This window comes from Lissotriton helveticus, chromosome 11 (genome assembly GCF_964261635.1).
Source record: "Lissotriton helveticus chromosome 11, aLisHel1.1, whole genome shotgun sequence".
NCBI lineage: Eukaryota > Metazoa > Chordata > Amphibia > Caudata > Salamandridae > Lissotriton > Lissotriton helveticus.
In genome coordinates, this window is record NC_136072.1 from 1,050,654,110 (window position 1) to 1,050,674,363 (window position 20,254).

General features: G+C 47.0%; 1 protein-coding gene across 1 annotated transcript in view; it reads left to right on the plus strand.

The window, feature by feature from the left end:
- Window positions 1–20,254, plus strand: part of CFAP251 (cilia and flagella associated protein 251) — a 591,575-nt gene that overhangs the window by 48,499 nt on the left and 522,822 nt on the right. The window contains exon 3 of the mRNA XM_078667546.1: window positions 11,743–12,816. Coding sequence (XP_078523672.1) covers window positions 11,743–12,816 — 1,074 coding nt within the window. The remainder of the gene's footprint in view (window positions 1–11,742; window positions 12,817–20,254) is intronic.

Genomic DNA, 20,254 nt, shown 5'->3' on the forward strand with positions numbered 1-20,254 from the left:
TAGGGTTTTTTGATAGCTTGCAATAATGTGCATTGTTGCCTAGTTGTCGCAGAATCTCATCTCGGTATCTATCTTTATCCTGCAGCACAATACCGCCCCCCTTATCTGCTGGCTTAACAATCATCAGATTGTTGTTTTTAAGATCTGCCAACGCCTGTTTTTCAGCCAATGAGATGTTATAGGGTACAACTACTTTACTATTCTCGATTTTTGCCAAGTCTATTAGAACCAGTTTTTCGAAAGTAATAATTTTGCCTGGTATCATGCCTCCTGAAGGCGAAAAAGTAGAAGGAGGCCTGAATGGAGTATTGGAAATTGGAGGAGTGGAGGGATTCAATAGAAAGAAGCTATGGAGTCTTATCTTTCTGAAAAAACGTAGAAGTTCAGTCTGGACTTCTAAGAAGTTAGGGCGGACAGTAGGGACAAATGAGAGTCCTTCATTGAGAATAGATCATTCAAAAGGCGTAAGACAGTGTTTGGTAAGATTAAAAATAGGTAACATGGTAGTGTCAGAGGTGTCAGGCTCAATATTAGTCATATTGGAAGGAAAATCCTGATTCACCATTGATAATGCTGCCTGCGAGTGAATCGTTCTCCCGGAGGGTTTGGCCAGCGTTGTGGTTGTTTGCCTCTTCCCCTTTTGAGCTGTTCTGTCTGGCTTCGCTCTAAAAAAGGAGTTCTTTGTGGGGTATTTTGCCCTTCGCTGTTATCTGAATTGTCAGAAGAATCCGCTGAACTATCAGAGAAACCTACAATGTTTCTTTTTTTATTAAAGCGACCCCAAGGGCGTTGGTTCTGAGGGCCCGTGTAGGATCTATTGGAATAGAAATCTTTTGAAAGATATGGATAAGCACGTTCAAGTGAGAATTTCTGTATATCTTTCTTCACTTTAGTAGTTTTTTTATTTTGTTCAATTCTGTTAAATTCGTCCACAGTCTTCTGAACCTCCTCTAAAAGTTTTTTTATATCAGTAGGGGGAACTTGTTCTTTTATTTGTTTTTCTAGATCTTGAATTTCTATCACAACTTTATTAAGCTCCTCGGTAGCAATATCTATTCCAAGCACCATCCAGTGCCTGGAACAAGTGGTGCTGATGTAACTGAACCCGGTGGTATATTTGGGATTATCCGTAAATACCCCAGGGATATTGCGTACTAATAAACCATGTGGTATAATTTTTGCCCGTAAATATTCAGTCAGCAATTTTATCATTAATTCAAGTCTCACCAGTTTATTTTTACTTTTTTCTAATTGTTCTCCTAATGTACTGTTTGGCGGAGTTATAGAACCTGTATTATCTGAAAGAAGTGATGGTCCTGCTATAAGTTTCTGGATGTAGTCTTCAGAGTACATAGGTGTGTGATCAGACATACCAAAAATAGAAAAGGTGGGGAAAAAACATACAAAACAGTGTGGGTAGAAGGATAAGAAGTGAGACCACTTGGTGAGAAGTGGTAGGGGTGCTAGACCCTTGCAACCATGCGATTGCGCAACATAATATTATACAAAACAAGGGAAACCCAAAGTAGCAATAGGTCTGGGACCTTGGGAATATACAGTATTTCAAGAGACAATGGTCCCAAACTTCAATTCAAGTATCAAGACAAAAATGAATATAGACCAAAATTGAAATCTATATTAACTGTCCAGCCGGACAAATTTAATAGTTATTATAATCAGATGTGGTAAAGTTATTCAACAATTTCCAAGTGGGACACAGCCTGTGTCCAACTACCACATGAGTACAAACAAGGAGACATATAAATGCAAGGCAAAGGAAAACAGTCTGTAAATTGTTCACAGTTAAAACAGACAATTAATAATTAGGTACACTTTATGTGATTTCGTAATAAAAAGATTTTCAAATCATCAAGTGTAAGCTGTCGACGACATTTCGATCCCTTTTTAATATGGGATCATCATCAGGACATATTGATTGATGCCTTTACTATTTTAGAAAAATTGCCAAACATAGTACATAACACCAAAATTACATAAAACAAGCAAAAACAATTATAAAATGAAAAACGGAATAAGCAAAAAGGGTAAGGAAGAAAGAAGGGGGAAGAAATTACATATTAATACAATATGAAATTATATGTTGGACACAATACTAACACAAAAGAAATCACTCCCTGTGAGCTTTAGTCTGTACACCTCAAAATTTGTGACCAAGCAGGGACCAATATTTAAAAGCGCGTTTTAGCGGGGGCTCATGCAGCGTATTTAAGTGATCTACCGAGTGAGTTATTGGCACTGTAGGAAGGATGATGCCACGCACGGTCGACTAGGGAACTTGTTATAATTGTGGGCATCAGTGCAACAATGGTTATAAAGTGGTTTAAGACAAATCACAATTACAGGCGCCGTACCTCAATGTGGAACAGAATCATCTGTAAGTGCATGGCAAAATGACCAGTGCATACAATATTCTGGAAAAATTGGACATAGGGCATTAGGGCCAGTGCGTAGCTTAAACCTGAATGAAGTGGAAAATCCAAAAAAACTGCTTACCACTAATAAGATCCAAATACTACGTAGGGATCAACAAGGGTAAAACAGATGATGGTAAAGATTTACCTACAGATAAAAATGAGGGGTCGAAAAGGGGTGTTAACCTTTATTAAATTTTGGTAGTAACAGTCCATTCTAATGAAAATTACCATGCCAAATTTAGGGAGGGACTCACCAGCGGGTAAAAGTTGCTGGTCGCTCTTGGGTCGGTTCCTGCAGGATAGAACAAAGGATTGCTCAGTTTATGCAGAACGGAGAGATAACGGCTATAACGATATGTATAGCAAGGTGTCTTACCAATAGGCCTTCATAGAGGCTCCGGAATGGGGAGTCTGGCGCGACGTGCGAGTAACTACTCGGAGAATCCAAATGGAGAATGTGGCGAGCGCCCGAGTCAATGCTCGACCTATTCAGGGTGGAAAGTATGTCCTCCCTAAGAACGCCGTAGACGCTGAAACAGTATCACATGATCATGGTCATGTGATCGCCAATGTGGCAGAGATTCTATAGCATATCTAGGGGCCAAGAATGCGGCTGATACTAGGTGCTCCAGTTATTATTTTGATGGTATATTGACTTCCCTTTCAAGATGGCCCCTAGATCTCCGCCAAAGAGCCCCTCTTCGAGGTGTAGCCCGTTGGGTATTGCACCGCCCACCCAACGAGGAGCATTACCCATGATGAAGCATGACACCTGCAAGGGTGTGTGAGGCCAATATATCCAACAAAATGGATACCCACTGGTTGGTTACCATTTAACCACCTTTACATATCCACTCCCCAGTGACCTGCACCTATATCCCAGGAACAGCCCAGTCCTCTCTTTGGTACCAGTTATCTGAGGGCAAACACTGCGGCTTGGACCTTCCACTTGTCTCGAGTGGTAATTTTGCCCTCTAGATGTACAAAGATCTCCTCTCCCTCTTTTTGTATACAACACTTCTATCATGCCAGCATGCAGTAGTGGACCTTGCACCATGGTCTTTTTCACCCAAAGCATCTCCGCCCAGCAAACATGAGCCTTTTAGGGGGAAAAGGGCTAGCCACCAGAATATGCATTTAAGATTCCCTTTCAATCATTCAAAAGATTTTTGGGCTAAACGTTATTCTCCTATTAACCAATATTCAATATATAACAGATGTAATGAGATTTAAACACATGACAGAGAAATTAGCAAACATAAAGTCTGGGAAATTCACTATTTTTGGTATCTAATATAGTGCTTTAGGGGGCAGTAGTGTCAACAGAACACAATAGCATAACTTGAACATCTGCTACATTGTGGCGTAGCATACTTTTCAGGGCTGGAGAGAGGCTCTGGAAAGAATTGGGGGGGGGGTCTATTTCTGGGACCCATATAACTAATGTATGTGCTGCCCTGGGATTTTTCAGTCTTGGATGATTATGGTTGCAGTTGGTGCCTCAGTCATCATGAAGTAATTTTCTTAGCAGACAAAGATTCATGCAAAGGCAATTCAAACATTGTTACCTCTCAGTAGTACTGTAGATATTTACTCTTGCAGGACATGGCTATGGGGCTGCCACATCTACCAGCGGCATCTTGCAGCATTCTTCCTTGTTTGCTGTGCTCCTTCTTGTGAATGATTTAGGCTGTTTCCATTTTTTCCTTGGAAGGTGACCAGTTCATGCCTTGTTGCGTTCTAACTTGTGTGCCTGTTTCGAACATTCCTTGTGGCACAATGTTGAACAGATGACACTGCCGCCTGACCTCTGACGCTGTGGGCCGCGCCGCCTTCTACGAGAGCTCTCTTCCCGCTGCAAGAATAGTGCGTCCATTCGGTGAGTGGAGGCTTCCTCTGACACTGTACGGCCCCAGCCACCCCTCCATTTCGCTTTTCCCCCGTGGCCTCCACAAGCGGTGCCCATCTGCATGCATCGAGAGCCAGCATTTGTCCAGAGGCCCTCTCATTTGGGACACAGGGACTGTCATCTGCTCGGGGGCGAGCCACAAGGCTCAGGCCCCCTCACCCTTGCTCCTGACGTATGCCTGAGGTCCCACCCACTGCAAATTATACCGGCCCCGGGAGATCTCCTCAACCCCTGCTAGGACCACTTTACCCACCGCTGTGGACCCCGCGACCCAGTGATACGCACCTCACGGGCAAAGATACAGCTACGCTATCATACAGGCCCGCATTAGCCCAACATACCATTGACTGCCATAACCCTCGCCTCCCTGGTCCCTCTCACTGCCTGCTCCGCCAGCTACCCTACTCATCCGCTACCTCCAGGATTCGTTAGGGGCATCGCCCCCCCCAAATAACCAGCCCCAGCTACCTCTGCAGCCCACAGTGGCTTCTTACCATCTGCCTTCAGCGCCTACCGCCACCCTTATCGTACTGTCTGCCACTACATACTCTGGGTGCCATCACACTCGTATCTCTTGGATATTATTGTAGAGCTGTCTCCTACTTTGCCACCCTGCTCTAAGAAAAAGCACCTAAGCCACAAACCAATACAATTTCCAACTGTACGCTGGCTGATGGGTTCCCAACATCATTTGCAACACTGGTGCCCTCGCTGGGAGCTGTCTTCTTGATCCTGTCACTGCATCTTTAGGATATCAGGAGCTATGGTAGGCTGAGCCCCCCTTTCCATGTGTCCCTTCTAGGGCTGGGACTATTATTCTCTGGCGGCCGTGTCCTGGATACTGACTCTAACTACCTGTTGCCTGACCTTAGGATTGCCACCAGTGTACAGTACAGTCCCCTTCCTGACCCAAAGATGGCTGCCATAGTGGTCCCCTCCACGTTGTTTTACTACACTGAGACAACAATTGGACATTGACCAGACCTTGAACCTATCCCCTAACCTGCTTACACATCAGGACTTGGACCCTCCGGAACTTACCCCAGACTGTGGAGACCAAGCAATTTGGTTTATGCCTGGTGGAGCTACCAGATACCTAAAGAGGAGATGGGTTGTGGCCGCCCGCCCCCTGCCGTCACCTACCCAGCCGGACCTTGGGCAGATTTTCCCCTCGTCTCTACGTTCTATCTTCTTCCTACCCCTTTACCCTATCCCCTTACCCTTCCTTGCTCCACTCACCTTGTCCCCTATGTTCTTTAAATGCTTTTCTTGATACTTATGTAACTTTTATCTGATGTAAATTGCAACATTACTGTTCCTCATGTAAAGTGCTCTGATTCCTTCGGGTCTAGCCAGCTCTATATAATAACTCATTATTAAATATGTTCCCATTTAGTACTCTTACTCTCTTTGTCTGCTTCCCTAGCTTCTATCTCCTCTCCCCGAATCTCTCCCCTTGCCTGCTACTCTGCCTAGCCCCCTGTCCTTTGACTAAGCACTCCTTCTCCCATTGTTGGGGAAAGATCCAATATTTATACTCTGGAGTCTCAGCACACCTGCTGAGAGAGTCCACTGCGCCAAGGGAGCCACTCACAGCTGAGGTATGGCATGGCACCCCTTGCCAAAGCACTCCCTCTACCCTTTTTGGGGAAGGATCTGTAGGCCTTGGAGTCTCAGAGACCCCTCTGAGAGAGTCCACTGCGTAAAGGGAGCCTCTCGCAACAGAGATAGGGAAGTGATACCACTTCCACTGGGATCACAGCTTACTGGACTTTGGACTTTGCTTTGACTCGTCTACCGCTTTGTGTCCCCGTCGCCCTTCCCCTCCTCTTTCCATGCGGTGTCTCTCGCCCTCCCCTCCGCTTTTCCGCCTTCATTATCTGTCTACTTCCCCTGCTCCTACCCCCCCACCCCATAATTTCTCCCCTTGCCTGCTTTTCCCCTTACATATTTGTGCTTATTGTTTATCTCGACCTTACAAGTAACTATGTTGCCATGCTCTAATAACTTTGTAAACTTTGTAATCGATGTAACTTGTAACTATGATCTGATACTCATGTAAAGCGCTCTGATACCTCCTGGTCTAGCCAGCGCTATATAAAACCTTTAAAACAAGTAAAATAAAATAAAAATGATATGAAGTCTCCTGAAGGCTCAAAAGGCTTGACAAAGAATTGATTATGATGAAGCTGGAATGTTGCTTGAACCTTCAGATATTAAAATAGGACAGAATGCTAGACGTCATCCAGAATCTGTTACAGAGTTCTATTCTGCATTTGGCAATTTAAATGGCAAAGTCCGTAACAACTATGGTGGTACTGTTTTTCCATTTTATTCCACCAGTCTTTCTGTATACATTGATCATTGTGGTCCAATGCTGGAAGTACACGATATGTGCAGGAATGGTGACTGGTCTATCCCCTTTATTAGGTCTCGGCCTAGAGACGCGCGTAGCGCGTCCTCGGCAGAGAACTATTGTAATCATGTCACCCGCCAAAGCCGACAAAAGGAGACAAGAGCTGGGCACGCGCCCAGCAATCCTAATGGGAGAGGGAGCGACAAGTGCTGGCCATGCGCGGATTCAGTCGCGCGCACGCTCACGGCGCCAGCGTCCCCGCCGCGCGCCGATCACTGCTCTCTTCCTGGCCGGCATCGAGAAGTTTTGCAAGGCAGTGAGGGCACTGAGAGGTAGGTGCTTGTTCAGAATGTTATGTCCTCTAATTGCATGGACTTGAGTGATTGCAGAGTGGTGAGTGCAGAGTGGTGAGTGCAGAGTGGTGAGTGCAGAGTGGTGAGTAGTGAGTAGTGAGTGCAGAGTAGTGATTGCAGAGTAGTGATTGCAGAGTAGTGATTGCAGAGTAGCGATTGCAGAGTAGTGAGTGGTGAGTAGTGAGTAGTGAGTGCAGAGTAGTGAGTGCAGAGTAGTGAGTGCAGAGTAGTGAGTAGTGAGTGCAGAGTAGTGAGTGCAGAGTAGTGAGTGCAGAGTAGTGAGTGCAGAGTAGTGAGTGCAGAGTAGTGAGTGCAGAGTAGTGAGTGACGAGTAGTGAGTGCAGAGTAGTGAGTAGTGAGTGTCGAGTAGTGAGTGTCGAGTAGTGAGTGTCGAGTAGTGAGTGTCGAGTAGTGAGTGTCGAGTAGTGAGTGTCGAGTAGTGAGTGCCGAGTAGTGAGTGCCGAGTAGTGAGTGTCGAGTAGTGAGTGCAGAGTAGTGAGTAGTGAGTGCAGAGTAGAGAGTAGTGAGTGCAGAGTAGAGAGTAGTGAGTGCAGAGTAGAGAGTAGTGAGTGCAGAGTAGTGAGGGTAAAGTAGTGAGTAGTGAGGGCAGAGTAGTGAGTAGTGAGGGCAGAGTAGTGAGGGCAGAGTAGTGAGGGCAGAGTAGTGAGGGCAGAGTAGTGAGTGCAGAGTAGTGAGTGCAGAGTGGTGAGTGCAGAGTAGTGAGTGGTGAGTGCAGAGTGGTGAGTGCAGAGTGGTGAGTGCAGAGTGGTGAGTGCAGAGTGGTGAGTGCAGAGTGGTGAGTGCAGAGTGGTGAGTGCAAAGTGGTGAGTGCAGAGTAGTGAGTGCAGAGTAGTGAGTAGTGAGTGCAGAGTAGTGAGTGCAGAGTGGTGAGTGCAGAGTAGTGAGTAGTGAGTGCAGAGTAGTGAGTAGTGAGTGCAGAGTAGTGAGTAGTGAGTGCCGAGTAGTGAGTGCCGAGTAGTGAGTGCCGAGTGCCGAGTGGTGAGTGCAGAGTAGTGAGTAGTGAGTGCAGAGTAGTGAGTAGTGAGTGCAGAGTAGTGAGTAGTGAGTGCAGAGTAGTGAGTAGTGAGTGCAGAGTATTGACCAGCGAGTGCAGAGTAGTGAGTGCCGAGTAGTGAGTGCCGAGTAGTGAGTGCAGAGTAGTGAGTAGTGAGTGCAGAGTAGTGAGTGCAGAGTATTGACCAGCGAGTGCAGAGTAGTGAGTGCAGAGTAGTGAGTGCAGAGTAGTGAGTGCCGAGTAGTGAGTGCAGAGTAGTGAGTGCCGAGTAGTGAGTGCCGAGTAGTGAGTGCCGAGTAGTGAGTAGTGAGTGCAGAGTAGTGAGTAGTGTGTGCAGAGTAGTGAGTAGTGAGTGCAGAGTAGTGAGTAGTGAGTGCAGAGTAGTGAGTGCAGAGTAGTGAGTTGTGAGTGCAGAGTAGTGAGTGCCGAGTAGTGAGTGCCGAGTGCAGAGTGCAGAGTAGTGAGTAGTGAGTAGTGAGTGCCGAGTAGTGAGTGCCGAGTAGTGAGTGCCGAGTAGTGAGTGCCGAGTGGTGAGTGCCGAGTGGTGAGTGCCGAGTAGTGAGTGCCGAGTAGTGAGTGCCAAGTAGTGAGTGCCGAGTAGTGAGTGCAGAGTAGTGAGTAGTGAGTGCCGAGTAGTGAGTAGTGAGTGCAGAGTAGTGAGTAGTGAGTGCAGAGTAGTGAGTAGTGAGTGCAGAGTAGTGAGTTGTGAGTGCAGAGTAGTGAGTGCCGAGTAGTGAGTGCCGAGTGCAGAGTAGTGAGTAGTGAGTGCCGAGTAGTGAGTGCCGAGTAGTGAGTGCCGAGTGGTGAGTGCCAAGTAGTGAGTGCCGAGTAGTGAGTGCCGAGTGGTGAGTGCCAAGTAGTGAGTGCCGAGTAGTGAGTGCCAAGTAGTGAGTAGTGAGTGCAGAGTAGTGAGTAGTGAGTGCAGAGTAGTGAGTAGTGAGTGCAGAGTAGTGAGTAGTGAGTGCAGAGTAGTGAGTGCAGAGTAGTGAGTGCCGAGTAGTGAGTGCCGAGTAGTGAGTGCCGAGTGGTGAGTGCCGAGTGGTGAGTGCCGAGTGGTGAGTGCAGAGTGGTGAGTGCCGAGTGGTGGGTGCCGAGTGGTGGGTGGTGAGTGCCGAGTGCCGAGTGGTGAGTGCCGAGTGGTGGGTGCCGAGTGGTGAGTGCAGAGTAGTGAGTGCAGAGTAGTGAGTGCAGAGTAGTGAGTGCAGAGTAGTGAGTGCGCAGAGTAGTGAGTGCGCAGAGTAGTGAGTGCGCAGAGTAGTGAGTGCGCAGAGTAGTGAGTGCGCAGAGTAGTGAGTGCGCAGAGTAGTGAGTGCGCAGAGTAGTGAGTGCGCAGAGTAGTGAGTGCGCAGAGTAGTGAGTGCGCAGAGTGAGTGCGCAGAGTTGTGAGTGCACAGTGTGAGTGCAGAGTGTGAAGTGTGTGAGTGTGTAGGGTGAGCAGTGTGTGAGCGTGCAGGGTTAACAGTCTGTGTGCGTGCAGGGTGAACATTGTGTGAGCGTGTAGGGTGAGCAGTGTGTGAGCGTGTGGGGTGAGCAGTGTGTGAGCGTGCAGGGTGAACATTGTGTGAGCGTGCAGGGTGAACAGTGTGTGAGCGTGCAGGGTGAACAGTTTGTGAGTGTGCAAGATGAACAGTTTGTGAGTGTGCAGGGTGAACATTTCCAATCCAAACCACATAATTCCATTACACACCACATGCATACCCTCCATAACACATGGCTAAAAGACATTGCCATTTACAATGCCATTAGCTCTAACTCAAATAAATCCAAGACCTATTGCATTTCCAATGCTTGTTTGTCTTGGGGACAGATACTGTCTTCAGAAAGGTCAGAAATGTGCAAGTCCTGTATACAAACTTTAGAGTGACATGGTGTAGAACCACCCTTCTTTGTACTTTATAAGTCTCACTGGGCTCATGTTGTCCCCCTACCATGGTTCTCACCTTAGATGGTAAACACTAGATCTCTGACCTCTGTATCCCATTAATCAGTCCCTGCAATATAATTGTCTTCCTCTGCACCGAGATGATAGCAATTTTCATTGATCCTGTTGTTTTGTTGACCATTTTTGTACTGCCCTCCTTCATCACCTTTAGCAAAACCTGCACAGTTTGTCTAGTCCCTTATATTAATTTATTCATGTTTGTTCCATATAGTGTAAAGTTGGTCATTGGTTGGTATGCTGAAATGCCCAGCACAGATGAAGAGCAAAGCAGGGAGATGGGCATCCTGTATTCTTAGAGTAACTGAGACTGTTGGCAATTAAAGTAATTGTGGCTCTACATCAACCACCTGTACTGAAGTGCTCACTTATCGGCACCTGAAACCGCCAAGGCATATGTACCTTATCAATAAATGCTTCTTGATTCAATGGACCATGGATTGTAAGTAGAATGTCAAGTTAAGGTCTTGCAAGAAGAAGGTCTCCTCCTTAACCGCCTGTGAACCCTATTTTGGGCCCAATGGTCCAGGTGTAGGGAGTCATTGCAGCTCACATGCCAAGCTTCAATATAACAAGTTAGTTAGCCATTCCATAAGTAAGTGCATTTATAATGACCATATCAATCAAAGTTATTCCATTGTTTTCATTTTCCTGCAGGATGGAGTGGTCTAGTCAAAGTTAAATTAGCTCAGCACCCTCTCAATATGTGCACCATGCACTAGGAATGCCCTCCATTAGTGCATAGTGTACTTCCTAAGAATGGGCTACTCTTTCTTTGGAGGACTCTTGTACTGCAGGGAACTCTGCATTGGCCCAACCTACACTCATCTCTAGGTACCCTCATGGGGTACTTGGTTTTCTTTGTCATAGTTGAAGTCCCAGAAACCACTGAGTGGCCACCATAGAGCCCCAATACTACAGTATTTCAGGAAACTCTCTGACTCACTCATTCACTTTCATGTACTAATACTAAAGCCCTAGATCTGATGTCACTGGACAGGGTGACAGATCATCATCAGTGTCCTACCCTCGCCCTCTCAAATCTGATATGCAGAAGTCCGTAGGGGAAAAGGGAGTGAAGAATCTCAGTATTTGGGATAGGATGTCAATTTTATCGTGAACATCGGAGGCTCATTCACTACTCAAGCTTCTAATGGACCCACAGCTCTTATCGTACTGCAGGGAGAGACTTCCTTTCATGCTCTGAAAGGATTTCATAGTATCACTTGTGCTAGGTAGATTTCTGCTGAACTTGGTCTCCTCGTGCCAATATTCTTTGCTTGATTTCAGGTATAGTTGTGATGTCTGTAGTATACTTGTAGGGACTGGTTGGAGAGCCTACAGCTGGTGACAACCAATGCCACAACTTCACTACTCTTGATACTATTTTCAAATAGCTAAATGTTTTATGTACATCACTGAAGAATATATATTTCCAACTTATCTAGAGTGGTTGAAACAAAATAAGCATCAAGGGAGAAGTAGGGCAGTTATGACCATGAGCAATAGCACTTTTGTCACGAATGCACTTTCAATTTAACATCCCAGCCCTAAGGGCAGCATACACACGATAGACATCACAAAGGGGTGAAAACTGAACTTGGGTAGTTAATTTTTGTGTTTAGTATTAATACATGTATATTTAAGAAGTGTTTGGGTGTTTGACAATTCATGTGAGTTTTCATTTTTTTTACAACAGATGATTTATTTTTAATTAAAATTATTGTTTCTTAAGGACATTGTGGCAGACAAGGGTGAAAGTTCAGAGGAAACAGTGGGAGAATTTGAAGAAGAATATGAGCAATCTGAAGCTACTACCTACAGTCAGCAAATAGATGCAGAGCTTCCAGAAATTGACAGTGAACTATCACCTTCAGATGAACAGCAGGAAACATCACTTTCAGACGTCAAATACCTTGAATCGCAGCCAAAGTCACTTACAGATGCCTCAAAGATTGAACAAGAGGAAACTTCACTTTCAGATGCCACAGACCTCAAACAAGATGAAGTTGCCTCTGATTTTGATCAAGAAGAAACCTCACCTTCAGGTTTCCAAGAGACTGAAGAGGAGAAAATGTCACTTTTAGATGTCAAGGATATTGAACAGGAGGAAGAAACCCCTTCATATGTCATAGAGCCAGAACAGGAGGAAATGCCCCATTTAGAAGCAGAAGAGATAGAACAAGAGGATACTTCCCTTTTTGGTGCTGATGAGATGGAACAAGAGGATACTTCCCTTTTAGGTACTGAGGAGATGGAACAAGAGGATACTTCCTTTTTAGATACTGAGGAGATGGAACAGGAGGAGACTTACCTTTCAGATGCCCTAGATATCGAACAGGTCCAGAAGTCCACTTCGCAGGTCATTGGGATTGAAAAACTGCAACAGTCTGTGTTAGATGCCACAGAGCTTGCACAAAGGCAAACGTCTCTTTCAGATATCAAAGACCTTGAACATGAGGAAAAATCAATTTCTGATGTCAAAGAAATCAAACATGAAAAAAAGTCAATTTCAGATGTGAAAGGGATGGAACACCTGAAAACGTCCCTTTTAGATGTGAGAGAGATCAAACAGGAGAAAACGTCTCTTTCTGATGTCAGGGTGAGCGAAGAGCAAAAACCGTCTGTCGTAGATGTGAAGCACGAAAAATCCTTTTTAGGTGTCACAGAAGTCTGCTCAGAAGTGGAAAGTTTTGAAGAAGAACAAATTATTTATTGCAGACTTCCGGCGGAAGACTCCTTGGTGTACACTTCAACCCCAAAAACAATATTTGAGCAGGAACCCCCCACTGCTGGGACAGATGCACTTGTGAGTATTCCACTGATTAATACCATAATGTTATGAATCATTAGCCATTTAGACCTATCTTTTTGTGTGCTTCTTATATGGGATAATCAGTACATGCCTGCCCCTGCTCACCAGCAGTTGATATTGCTTATATCACCATCTTTTACAAAAGTATATGGTAAGTATCGTATTGCCATGGGCTTTGTCAGCGAGCATTAATAGCTTACAGTTTTACGCTGGGGAATCTGCAAATATTTTGTCCAATCCAATCACAATAGTCCTTAGATTTCTCATCACACGTATTATCAAAAGGAACGATCTACTTGTGTATATGTAGTTTTTAATAATCCGGTACAGTGATTGTAATGCTTGAATCTCACACTCAGTTTCTCATATAGCACATTCAGTTACAACTCCAGAGTATGCATTGACGTTCTGGAATACTTTGAAAGATAACTGTACGGCAATAGTGTACTGTCAATGCTATATGAGAAATTAATCGAGTGTGAGATTCATGCATTTCATGCACTGAACCCAATTATAATATGCTACATCAAAACAAATGGATTATTCTATTTGATAATACTTTGAAAGATGACTATATTGCTCTGAAGGAGTTGATTGAGAATGAAACTCGGCTGTTTTTAGTTCAAATTTATTTTATTGATTTTTAGAAAAGAACAAATGCATTGCAATTCTGTTGTAAGTTCCCAAGGTCACGCTATGGGCTGACTGTAATATGCGCATTACATTGATCTGAACATTGTATTCGGGAGTCATCTGGTGCGACAAATGTCCTTGAATATCGCCTCTGTGTCGTCCAGTGTACCTAGACATGAAGTACTTTTGAGAACAAACGAGGAAAAGCAAAGAAAACAAAACCCTCCCCCCTTCCCCAAGAACACCCTCCACCCCAACCAGTGTGCCGAGATGTGTGGCGTGTGTATAATAGACTTATGGTGCTTCTGACCTGGGCTCGGTGTCAGCGTGTTGCGCCTCAGTAAGGCATAGTAGGCAAAGGTATTTGGGGCATGTTATTTCATTGAATTCCACTGATAAGAGTGATAACAACGGCTGCCAGACTGGAAAGAGGCCGAGGATTGCTTGAGTGTGGCTTGGATGCGCTCCAATCCCAGGGTGTGCCAGAATTTGTGTAACCAACCCGTGTGTGTGGGCCGTGTGTTTGTTCCCCAAAGGGATAGGATGTGCTGTGAGGCTGCCTGTAGTGCCAGACCCATCTGTCGCCCCCTGGGGGATTTCAGCAGTAACATGAGCGTGTTCGGGAGTCCCAAAATAGTGTATGTTGGAAATCGTGCAATTTTGGGGTCTACGTCGTTGCGAACAGACATCCTGTAGGCCGTGACCTCTTTGCAGTCCCTGAGAAGATGTGTCAGAGTACCTTTCTCACCGCACCCTCTCCAACAGGTCGAGCTGCGGGATGGGTTTAGGGTGACCAACATGCATTGGTGCAAATTCAGGACGGTGAGTGTAAAAATTCAGGACAAAGGGTCAAAATTCAGGACACAAATTCAGGACAGGAGGTCAAAATTCAGGACAAAACTTCATGACAATAGGTAAGTTTTACAGACACATCAGAGGTCGCGCAATAGTATATAAGTAAGCCCAGCCATTTCCAAACATATTCAACCATTTGCAAACCTATCCATCATGTATCTTTCCATCTATCATTTCACTCATCCATCCCTTCATCCATCCTTTCACTCATCCATCCATTATCCATCCATCCACCCTTTCACCCTATCCATCTGTACACTTATCCATCCACTCGTCATCCCATCCATCCATTCACTCATCCAGCCATTTACCCTTTCACCAAACCAGCCATCCTTTCACTTACTAATCCTTCCACCCATCCACTCTTTTAGTCATCCATCCATCCTCCCTTTCTCTCTCCATCGACCTTTTCACTTAGCCAACCTTCCTTCCATCCATCCATCCACCCACCCATCCATCCATCTACTCATCCACTCATGAATCCATCCATTGACCCTATCACTCATCCATCTATCATTTCACTCCTTCACACATCTATCCATCCTTTTGTCCATCTACCTTCCCTTTCACTCACTCATCCATCCTTACATCCACCCTTTCACTCATACGTCTTTTCATTCACCCTTGCACTTATCAATCCATCACTCCATCCATCATTTCACTCATCCACCCACCTGCCCACCCATCATCCACCCACCTATCCACTCATCCATCCTTTCACCCACCCACCATCCACCCATCCACTCATCCATCCTTTCACCCACCCACCATTCACCCACCCACTCATCCATCCTTTCACCCACCCACCATTCACCCACCCACTCATCCATCCATCCTTTCACCCACCCACTCATCATCCATCAATCAATCCATCCTTTCACCCACCCACTCCTCATCCAGCCATCCTTTCACCCACCCACTCTCCATCCATCCTTTCACCCACCCACTCATCATCCATCCATCCATCCTTCCCCTCATTATCCATCCATCCTTCCCCTCATCATCCATCCATCCATCCATCCTTCCACCCACCCACTCATCATCCCTCCATCCATCCTTTCCCTCATCATCCACCCACCCACTCATCATCCATCCATCCATCCTTCCACCCACCCACTCATCATCCATCCATCCATCCTTCCACCCACCCACTCATCATCCATCCATCCATCCTTCCACCCACCCACTCATCATCCATCAATCCTTCCTTCGCCTCATCATCCATCCATCCTTCCCCTCATAATCCATCCATCCTCTCTCATTATCCATGTATTCACTCTTTCATTCATCCATTAACCCTTTCACTAATTCATCCAGACATCCACTCATCCCTTCACTTACTTACTCGCCCACCTTTCCATATTAATTTTGAGCTGAGCCCTTTTGAGAAGAGGCCCATCAAGAACTTCACCCTCGCTGCAGGAGCCATTCCGGGACTGGGACAGAAGCCACCCAGGGCAGAGACATGATCCACCACAGGGGGGGACAAGAGCCATCACAGGCGGGGGGTGGACTGGAGCCACCACATGGGGGGACAGAAGCCATCACAGGCGGGGGGGAGGACAGTAGCCACCACAGGGGGGGGGAGGAGCCATCACAGGAGGGGGGACAGGATCCACCAGGGTGGGCACAGGGGTGGGCATGCAGTATTCTAGTATCATCTTGTGCTCCTCGCCCCCTCCTGCACAAGACAACGAAGACAGGCTCTCTGTCCAAAATGCCATCTCTCACTGTGATGTACAGTACTTACAGGAGATACTCTAAGAGAACTGATTGAACTGATTGTCCTCCATACTTTGTTAATCAGTGTGGGTGCGATTGTGCCTTTTCTTTATTTTATTACATTATAGACTGCATGTTTGAAGAACCGAGGTTTGCTTCAATTTAGTGACAGTAATTAAGCTCTGTGAAGAAAACCACGTGCTGCCTCCTTGTAATCTGGCGGAGTCTAGGATGTGTGAGGGCCCTCTAAATTGCAGAGACGTGACGCATTCAGGGCTGTTTTGGATGCCCCTGCTCCTGAACCTGCAGCCCCTCCTTTCAGTCACCTTCGAGCACCTCTTAACAGCTCATCAAGGCTGGAGGTGTGAGGGGTGCCGTCCCGCTGTGCCTCTCCAATGCTGCGGGGTGTCTGAGCTTTGATACAGCATCGGAGTCAAGAAGGGAGGTGGGGGCAAGCTGTGCTGGCGTGGGGCGACCGGTGCCCTGTTAAAATGACGGACAAATGGCATCCGTTAAAGAATCCTTCACGGACAACGGACAGACGGCCAAAATTACGGACTGTCCGTGAAATTTACGGACGGTTGGTCACCCTAGATGGGTTGCCTCTGTGCAGCCTAACTGGAGTCAGATACCAGTAAGTTGCGTGCTTCACAGCTGTCTCTCTGCCTGCCGTGTTCCTGGCTGTGTGATTGGCCCTGTAATATATTGAATGCCATTCCCGGTCGTGAGCGTTCACCCCAGCTCCTCCTCCCAACGCCGCTGGAAGGCCGAACGATGTGTCTCAGGAGGTGGGGAGAGCATCTTATAGAGATCTGTAATTAAGTTGCGATCTGAATCTTCGGTAACTAGCAATTTTTTTAATCCCGTCATTTTCCTACCAACTAAGGGACTAACCTCAGGGTGTGTTAACCAGTGCCGAAATTGAAAGTATTGAAAACGCTGTGGAGCAACAATGTCTTAGAGCTGTGGCAGTTTTGAAAGTGGTATGAATCCCTCTAGGTCAAAGAGATGACCTGCCGAGCTGCATCTATATCCACGCCATTGTGGGAACATGTGAGTGTCCGTACCTGGGGCGAAGTCAGGATTGTCAAGCAAAGGAGTTAGCGGCGACGGTAATGTCGTGAGCCCCCTTTCAGTTGCCACCGAGTCCCATACGCGTAACACCGTGCGGGTAATGGGTGATTTTTGAAGATATTTAGGTCTGTGCGCTCAGCAGAGGAATGGTATTTTCCATAGTGAGGTTTGGGGCATTGCCCTGTCTTGGAAGAGCCATCTCTTCTCTGACTCAGGCCTGTACCATTCCAGCAGATACCTCAATTGTGACGCCTGGAAATATTGCTGCAGGTTGGGGATCCCCAGGCCACCCTCATCCGGCGCTCGAAAGGCCAGGTTTCTATGCATTCGCGTTCTCTTCCCTGCCCAGACAAAGTGTTGTAACGCCTCCTGCAAAGTCTTGATGGTCCCCGCTGGGGGTAACACTGGGATAGTTTGAAAAATGTATAATATTTTGGGAAGCGCTGACATTTTTACCACTGCGATACGCCCTAATAGGGATAATGGTTGTTTCTGCCATCTCCTGAGATCCCCTTTGACCTGTGATGTAACTTTAGAGTAGTTTAGGGCAACCGTTTGGACTGTCGAAGGGGTGAGAACGATTCCTAAGTAAGGGAGTTGCGTTTGGACCAATAGTCCCCCATTGTGCAGGGTTGACTCATGTGTGGCGTGGGAATTGCTGCCAAGTGGCAATAACATTGACTTCCCCTTATTCATCCTGAGGCCTGACACCCTTCCGAAAGCCTCCACCTCATCTAGGAATGCTGGCACTGACTGACCGGGATTGTCGAGCGCTGCCAAGATGTTGTCGGCGTATAGGCTAATGGAGTGCGGTTCCCAGCCAAAGGTTGTGCTGCGAATGTTCGGGTTGTCTCTCACCCTTTGCGCTAATGGTTCTTTATATAGCGCAAAGAGGAGGGGCGAGAGCGGACACCCTTGTCTAGTGCCGTGTTGGATTTCGAATGGGCTTGAGCCCAGCCCGTGGATTCGGATTTGTGCCTGTGGTCAATGATAGCAGCTTGCAACCCACGCTCGGAAGCGTTCTCCAATACCGAAGTGTTCCAGAATCTTCTCGAGAAAGCCCCAATCCACTCTATTGAAAGCTTTCTCAGCGTCTATGGATAGGAGCACGGAGTCTGACTGTTGGTAGTGGGATTTATCTATTAAATGGAGAGTGTGGTTAGTGTTATCGCTACATTGTCTACCAGGGATGAAGCCTGATTGATCTGGTTCTATAATACCTGGAAGACGTGGTCCAAGCCTAGAGGCGAGCACCCCCGTGAAGAGTTTGAGGTCAAGGTTAAGTAGGGAGATCAGCCTGTAGGTATGTGGGTGGTATCTTTGCCTGGTTTAGGCAGCACTATGATGTCAGCTTCCAGCATGTCAGGAGGAATGGAGCCGGGACCATGAAACTAATTAAAAAGTTTTGTAAGAATCGGTGCGAGTAAGGGGCAAAAAACGTTGTAAAAACCTAAGGAGAAGCCGACCGGGCCAGGTGTTTTCAGGGGCTTAAGACGGGAGATTACACTAACCACCTCCTCAATCCTGATAGGTGCATCCAGCGACGTTGCACCTTCTGCGTTGAGAGCGGTGGTGGCTGCGTCTTGTAAGTAGGCCTCTGCGTTCTTGTCAAGGAGGGGGTCTGCACTATAAAGGGATGCATAATATTCCCTGAACTCTTCCGCAATCCGCGCCTCGTCATGTATCTTGTCCCCGTGCTTATCGTGTAGGGTTGAGATTTTGGACCTCTGGACTTTGGCCCGAAGCGTACTCACCAGGAGTCGTCCCGTTCTATTCCCACCCACATATGACATGTGCTGGAGCCTGAGTGCCGCGTATTCGTCCCTGTCTATGTCTAGACCTGCCAGCTGGGCCCTTGCGGCTTTCATCTGTTTCCAGATTCTCGGAGCTCCTGTGCGACCTTTCAAGTTCAACCACTTTGGCTGCTAATGATTCTCGTTTGTCTTTGCATTCTTAGAGTTCCGCCGCTAAAATGGCAATTAATTCTCCTCTCACCACCGCCTTTAGGGCCCCCCAAACGGCAGACACAGGCGTGTCCGGCCGGTCATTAAGCTCAATGTAGTCAGTGATGCGTTTGTGGAGTTGCTGGACTAGCCCCCTGCATTGCAATAGGGTTTCCCTCAACCTCCACCGGCCCTGTGATGCCTTAGTGCGTGGGACCCTAATCGAGATTTCCAAGGCGTCGTGACCTGAAATAGCGGCTGGGATGATGTCCACCTCCTCCATCTTAGCCAGCAATTCTGAGGAACCTATGAAGTGGTCTAGTCTGGCGTATGTGTGGTGCACCTGAGAATAGAATGTGTAATGCGAGGTCCCGGGGTGCTTAGCCCGCCACATGTCCACCAGCCCCCTCTGTACCAACCAGTCTTTCCCGTCTGTTGAACGTGCGCCTGTGCTGCTGAAGCGGTGGCCAGACCAATCTCTCTCCCTGTTCATAACCAGGTTGAGGCCCCCCCCTATGAGTAGGAAGTGTTCTGGGGAACGTAGAGACTCCGACAGGGCATTTTTAAGAAAGGGCTCCTGACTCGTGTTAAGGGCGTACAGGGATCCCACTGTCAAGGATAAGTCACCTACTTTAATGCTATAGGCGAGAAGTCTGCCCTTAATCTCCCCGACCTTGTCCCCAATTTGACTGTGAAAATGTTTGGCAAATAGTATTGCCACTTACGCCTTTTTGTCGGCGGTGGAGGAGGAATTGCTGAGGGAATGCGCAGGACCTCATCCTGTGCTAGTCTTTGGTGAGTAGATGGTTTCTTGAAGTAAACATATAGCGGCGCCTGAGTTTTCTAAGTATGATAGGACCGCCCTCCACTTAATGGGGGTATTAAGCCCTTTCACATTCAGAGTGATAACGCGTAACGTAGCCCCAGTCACCTCACCGATGGAGTGTAGAAATTGCCCATTCTATTGGAAGCCACCCACGCTGCAGATCTCCTGCTGGCCCCTGACCCTGTCGGCACATTGGTTCCCTTCCGCCCTCTCCAACTCCTCAACCCACCCGAGCCCTTCCCCCAAACCTCCCCAAAATCGGAATTCCCAAACCCCTCCCCCCCCCACCCTAACCCCAACAGAAAACCCCCAACATCGGATCATTGTCCCAGGCTTGGTAACACTCAACATAGGCCTGTGGTAAAGTTACGTATAGGAG